We start from the raw sequence: 7,399 nt of genomic DNA on the forward strand, positions 1-7,399 counted from the left end.
TTTATAGCATGTTCATTCTCATATCACTTCACAACTTGTTATTACCCATTGAACCTATTTCTTGGGATCTCCAGTCAATTAGGTCGGGTTACCATCATGAGTGATCCTCGTTCTAAGGGCAATAGCCACATACTCTTAGAAGTATTATGGACTTTCTCTCTAACTGGTCCTTTCGTCAAAAAATCTGCTAAGTTATTCTCAATGCGTACATGATCTACTCTAACAACTCATGTAGAGAGTAACTCTATAACGGTGTTGTGCTTACAACATATTTGTCGTTTCTTACTGTTATAAAAGCGGTTCTCAATTTTTTTTTGCAATAGCCGCAGTACTATCACAATAGATCAACACAACTGATATATGTTTTTCCCATAGGGAAATCTCTGCAAGCAAAATTCTAAGCTAACTTGTTTCTTCATTAGTTGTTGCTAATGCTATCATCTCAACTTCCATAGTGGATTGAGCTAACATAGTCTATTTCTTTTAAGACTTTAGATAGTCCATCTCATGATTTATGGCTTCTCGCCACAAATCAATATCCAAAGAAGTCAAAATTTCTTGGAGAGCTGATGGATTATCCTCCAATATATAGATCATATAATCAGATCTATACTCTCTAATAATTATTGTTCTCTTACTTCTTCTAGGTTCTATTTTAAACCTTTCATTTTCTATCATTATCTCTAAGCACAAGTATGTGACTAGTTGATGTGCCTCCACTATTCCTCAATTTAAAAAGGAAATTCTCTTCATTAAAGCCAACATCATTAGACTCAATGATCACTTTTACGTTAAGGTCGTAAAACCTGTACGTCTTGCTGTTTACAACATACCCAATGAATATACATTTATAGGCTCTGTGAGTTTAACTCTCTAGGGTCACACCATTAGAAATTATTTCATGAGCAATTTTATGTATCTCATAGGACTGAGACTCTACTGATTTATTATCAGTTATTTGATACTTGAGGTAGTGGTAACATCATATATATATTTTTCTTTAACTTCCTCAATATCATATTTCTTTATTTCTCAAGTGCATACCAAATAATTTGGCAGACATATATGAGTTGTGGTAATTATAGAGATCCTCTGACAACTCATCCAGAATGAAATTCATAAAAGTAATCATTTTCATTCGAGAGAGCTATATTAATAGCTAGTTTATCCTTTTTTCAGCTTTCTCCAGCAACATTTAGGACATTGATTTTCAAAACATGTGTAACTTTTCTCATAGTGAGAAATTTTTTATCTTATGTTGCTAACGTTTGAAATTTGTCTCATCAAACAAAAATGGTTTGTTCAGGTCATAGCTGTTCGGTCCAGTAATATTATCTACAAATTCCATTGCAGTAGAATCGTCTTAAAATTGTTGTTACCGTAGCTTGCAACAATTATAAATGGCACGAAATAATAGTTACTGGCTGAGTCACGACCAGGTCGCTCTGTTTAAGACGTTTCGTGTCACTACCCAAAATGTTCAAGCAGACTATCAACTACGCCGTCCCCAGGATAAAAAAGCCCAGATCTCTTTTATCGAATTCTTACTGCACTGTAAGAACCGATCTCGAGTACACCCACCACAATATGGCTACCAGTGCCTATTCTCGAAATTCCCACAATATGGCTACACGTGCCAATTCGTTTCCCACAATATGGTTACCCGTGCCAATTCTTTTCCTATAATACTGACTACCAGTGTTAGTTCTCGAAATCCCCATAATTTGGCTACCCGTGCCAATTCTTTTCCCTCAATACTGACTACAAGTGTCAGTTCTCGAAATTCCCACAATTTGGCTGCATATGCCAATTCTTAGTGCTACGGAAAGAAAAAGGAAGAAGTTTGCCGGAATGCATGGGCAGAAAATATGAGGGAGAAAGAAAAGGTTGAATGAAAACACATTCAACTTGTGGCAAATTATAATGTGGGGAAAAGACCTCTATTTATAACATGAGATTTATTTCATGTTCCTCATCTCTCCAATGTGGGACTTGAGACTTGTTTTTTTTCAAAACTTTTCTACGTGGGACTTGGGAATTTTTTAGATTTCACACTCAAAAGTTCCTACTAATGATTTTCAACAAACCATGTTCCAACAAATTCTCTAGATGAATGAAGAATAGAATAAGCTTTCTAGAAATTGAAGTGTACTTCTGAAATATTCTAGATACTAAACTTCCTAATTTATGGTAGCCTATAAATAGGCAATAAAGATTCTACTTTGGGTGTGAGAAACCCAAGCACACAAACTGCAAAACAAAAAAATTCCCCTGTATTTCTCCTCTGCATTTCATTTGTAGTACTAAAAGCCATTATAATAATAAAAACAAACTATTTTTAAAGTCTTTCTCTACTACTATAAATAATTTATCTTCTAAATTACTATCAAGCATATTACATAAGGAACAAAGAAAAAAGATCTTTTATCCCATCTTTGTTCTTACATAACTAGCTAACATGCATTGTGGCAAAAGGAGAGATGTTCTCCTCTTAGCATATTAGCCAAGGGAAGCTTATTAGGCAAGGGAAGCATAGTAGCAGAAAAGCAACAGTGTGTCAGAGGAATAAAAACTTGCAAAAAAATTGCCACTATATGCTTCGGTGCAAATATTAACATTGGAAATTTTATTTATTGAATTCATATTGAATCTTTTAAAATAAAACTAATTTCCAAAATATAGTTTTTTTCTTCAAATCTATCATAAATTAGACTAGAATCCAATTATAATAAAAATGTATATGAATAAAACATTAGTTGTAACATATAAATGGTGGATAAATAAATATTTTCATTGATATTTGAGACAATATTAATGTTTATGTGATGAGGATTGGAGTGTTGAGTTAGTTAAGGAAATATGTTAAGGATTTAGTGATGTGGCAACCCTTAGCATAAGGAATGGTAATGTTCTTAGATGACTAGAAGCTTAGAAAGGTATAAGTTAATAAACGTAACTAACTAATTGAATTGTAATTGTTTACTAAAGTTAGTTGAAAATCTAGGTATAAAATGTTATAAACCCTAGCTTATAAACGCTAGCTTATTTAACAAACATTATAAGCTATTACCTTATTAAAATAAGCAAATTTGCCAAACATGTACAAATTGTAAAAAATAGATATCAACCTAAGAATGTTGAATGAATTAAGTTTGAAAGAATATTATCTTTTAAATGACAATTCAGAATTTTCAACCTCATCATAAATTTGTATAATAGTATTTACAGAATATTAAAAGAGATAACAATAGAGGGATATATATTGGTTCATGATCTTCTTTAACTAAAGGTTATGTCTATTTCCCTTTTCTAATTCAAGGGATTTTCATTACGTAATTGATATTCTTACAAGCCTTACATCAAGACTCTCTTTTGAACATACAATTTCCCTAAGAAAGGACATTACTATCATTTTACACAATCACTCACCAAAACCTATAGTAATCATTTAATTTGCTATAGTAGAGGAAAACTTTCTGACTATAAATTACTACATCCAATATCTGATGTTGAAATCCTTTTAAAGAATTTTTTAATGTTAATAATATTACAATAAGCTTTTATTTTTCGGAAAATACAAAAAGTATAGAATTTCTTGTAAGTTTTTTCCAAAAAGAACTTCTAATAGATTTTTAAGTGAAAATATAGAGTTTGGATGGGTTCGAAGTTCCATTCTAGGATATATGAATTGTTTGGGATCATATTGGTATGTTATAGTACATATTGTTTGAGTTTCAAATTCAAAAATACGTTTTCAATACTAAGTAATCGATTATTCAAAAATTTTAATTAGTTACTATACCTTATTGTTCACTCACTAACTAGTTACCCACTTTAGTAACCAATTACTAAATAGACCTTAACATCTAGTAAAGTAACTTATTACTCAGTTTTTTATAACATGTTACTTTATTTAAAGTAATCTCTTACCATATTTCTAGTAACATAGTAAGTGGTTTTCTAAAAACTTCGTTTAGAACCAATTTGTTAATGTTTTTCTACCTCTTTTAAGCTTTGAAAAATATTCTTAATAGCCCTATAATATAAAAAATAAAGTGAACTTGAGACCTTAAAATAAGTCTTATCTATTTAAGTAAAGTTTTCCAATCTACCATGGTCTTTATCTTCGTCAAGTCAAGGTAAACCAAAGTCTCTTCTTCACACAAATAACTTATTGTGGTCAAATAAGATAATTGAATAGCTCATAAACTTGAAATATTATTTTAAATTGTGGTTACCTCTCCATTAATGGAGAGAATCTTTCTTCAAGAAAGAGAGAATCACCTGTTGTTGTTGAATACAAAACCTGCAACTCCACCAATTTTCTTCATAGCTTCCCTCCACTTCTCAACCTTCTCTATCTGATTCTTGAACCTTGATTCATGAGATCTAAATCCCACTTCAAAGGGACCCAATTGTTTCCGAACATGAGACGGGTCCACCCGATAGAAAACAGGAAGGACCAGTCTCTTGCACTCACAAATCTTAGCGAGCTCCTCAAGGCACCAGTGTGAAGAAGCGTAGTCGGAAGAGATTATTACAATGGATGCAGCAGAGTCATCAATGGCCTCTAAAAGACTCGGAGCTATCTCGTCGCCACGGTCCAAACCGTCGTCGTCACGGAAAGCACGAACACCGTGAGCGTGAAGAGAGTCGTAGAGGCTTTTGATGAAGCTCTCGCGTGTGTCAGTGCCTCTGAAGCTCAAGAACACGTCCCAACGGAGCCTGAATGCACCCGGAGTCGGTGACATGACGTCACTTTCAGACGGCGACGACATCGTCATGTGCTGTGTTTCGAGTGTTTTTTGCTTGTTTGTGACTACTTGAAAAAAACGTGTGGTGTGTATTTATTTCAATAATGCATGTTTCCTTTGGGTGAGGATTATCGCAGGAGAGGAAAGTATCAAAAGCAAGGAATAAATAATATGATGAAATTACAATCTACTTTTTGCAGAAGTAATAACTTTTCTCTGTCCAGCACACAGGAATCTGATTGGTTTCCTGTAATTGTGTATTTATTTGTGTTATTTTTTTTTTGTATTATTAAAAATATTAAGTTATTAATATTTCTATTCGATGTTGGTTACCATCTCAATAATTATTGTCTTAAAAATTGAACTTCTAAGATTCTCCTGAATATCTATCCGATATTATACTACTCCATCAGTTTCTTGCTCATTTATTTGTGTTATTCTCATAAACTATGCAATTTAAAATAGAGTTTAAAATGTGCACTGACAACGTAATATTTTTTTACATTGTTAACTCATCATCTACCATTAATTTGTATTATTTTTGTTTGAGAGTCAATAATTGTTAACATATTAATGGTAGATAATTTATTGACAGTGTAAAAAACATTTACACTTTCAGTGCATAATATTAAATCCTTTAAAATATTCAACTATGAGTAATAATTGGTCTCTTTATTTGACGGCAATGTCACAATGGGGTCACCCATGTCTGTGATGGTCAATCCCCCAACTCTTTTGCTATTATCTATAATATTTGAAATGTAATTTTAATTGATGATGATTCCCAATGTATTATATGACAAATTTTAGTGTTTATATGTATGAATAATGATTTTGCATGTACAAGTATGAGTCGAAGGTGGACTTAAAGAAATTATACCTACTATGCTCCTTTTGTATTGAGAGGGCTAAGGTAATGTCTCTATTTGCTGGATCCTATTAAGTGGTATCAAAATTGAGCTTTAGGTAGAATTGAGTCTCAACTATTCATGTGACTAAATTTATATGCCAGGAAAATTGGAGATGATACGTATGGAATAATAAAAGATGACAACGAAACTGTGATTACCAATTTGGTCGAATTGTGTTTACAAACTTCTTCAATATTTAAAAAGGTTTCGACAATAACTACTAATTTAAAAGAGATTTAAAAAAAAGAGTTAAGTTACGTTCATTAAACAAAAAGAGTTAAGTTACTAATTTAAGTGACTTGCCTATTTTTCATTAAACAAAAAGAGTTAAGTTACGTTCAAAGCGGACGCAAACTTTAAACAAAAAGAGTTCAGAGTTTCAAAGATATAGAACAATGTTTTATATTGGTTCATCCAATCTCACAAGCTACTTTTAGTTTCTTGGTAGAACAACTATAATCAATCACACATTATAGGACAAATATTGTTCACATACCTAATATCTTCAAACTCAATATGAACGAGTATTCTTTGAACATCTAGTCTCTAGGCTCAAACACTAAGATAGACAAAGTACTATGTTTAAAGATAGAGAATAAATTATCTTCTAATACTAGAAGATAAATTATCTCCTCAAGCCACTAAAAGTATGACATGTGTATTATTTTGTTTAATTTTTAGAAATATTTTGCTAGAAAAAAAATTAAATAAGACACATGACATAATTTTAGTGGCCAGAAAAGATAACTTATATCTGATATAAGGAAATACTTTATTTTTTAAAGATATTATAAATTGCAACTCATCCGATCACAATTATAGAGTAGAATAAATATGAAGGACAACAAATTAAATAACAAATGGTTGACTAATAATTATTCAATTTAACTCAATGCTATTAAATGAAAAAATTAACAAAAATTCGAAGTAAATAACTTTCAATGTGTTTCATATATCGTCTTCTTGGCATGTCACTCTTGTATCTTTCACTCTTCATGGTTTAGATAGATTTTTCATTTGTTATAGTTGTTACATTAGTGGTTGCAAGATTGTAGAACTATGCCATTTGAAATTAATGTGCGTTAAGGCACAAACTAAGTTCTTATTCTTTTTGTTCTTGCAGTTCCATTAATGTTTCACAATAGTTTTGAGCGTGATTAAAGGCCTTTCAAGGTAGGTATTAGTTGATGTGAGATCAAGTAGTCTTTCAGAAAAACAGTCACAAAAATGGGGTTAAGTTGCTTTTTGAAAATATAAGATAACAAATTAAATAAAGAAAGCACAAAGTAAAGAATTGGAAGGAAAGCATAAAGTAAAGAATAATAGTTGGAAAATAAAAAGAGAAAGTGATAGAGATAATCACACCAAGATGTATATTACTTTACTTTCACCAACTAAAGGCTACGCACAATCCCTTTTACTCGATTATAGGGATTTTCACTATGTAATTTGAGTATCATGTGCAAATCTCACACCAAGGTTATCTCGTTTTGATCACTAAAATCCCACACAAGAAAGTACACCACTTTCTTGCCTTACAAGCATACTCACCAAACCCTATGATGATCTTGATATGTGAAAAAGAAGAATACTTAATTTGAAAAATGATCACTAATCTCAATATGGTTGAAGTATTGATCCTTTAAAAGAATAATTAAACAAGATATCATCAAAATTGCTCTTAGTTTTTCAGACTTTGGTGTTAGGTATCAATGACAGAATACACTTAGAAGT

The 7,399-nt window shown here is 31.5% G+C and overlaps 1 protein-coding gene across 1 annotated transcript in view; it reads right to left on the reverse strand.

Moving 5' to 3' along the window:
- Positions 1 to 4,928, reverse strand: part of LOC109340539 (TMV resistance protein N) — a 26,963-nt gene extending 22,035 nt beyond the window's left edge. Inside the window, exons 1-2 of the mRNA XM_019578252.1 lie at positions 4,821 to 4,928; positions 4,285 to 4,787 (exon numbers count right to left, since the gene is read on the reverse strand). Coding sequence (XP_019433797.1) covers positions 4,285 to 4,784 — 500 coding nt within the window. The 5' untranslated portion in view covers positions 4,785 to 4,787; positions 4,821 to 4,928. The remainder of the gene's footprint in view (positions 1 to 4,284; positions 4,788 to 4,820) is intronic.
- Between the last annotated feature and the right edge of the window lie 2,471 nt (positions 4,929 to 7,399).

The sequence above is a fragment of the Lupinus angustifolius genome, unplaced genomic scaffold (genome assembly GCF_001865875.1).
Source record: "Lupinus angustifolius cultivar Tanjil unplaced genomic scaffold, LupAngTanjil_v1.0 Scaffold_187_38, whole genome shotgun sequence".
Classification (NCBI taxonomy): Eukaryota; Viridiplantae; Streptophyta; class Magnoliopsida; order Fabales; family Fabaceae; genus Lupinus; species Lupinus angustifolius.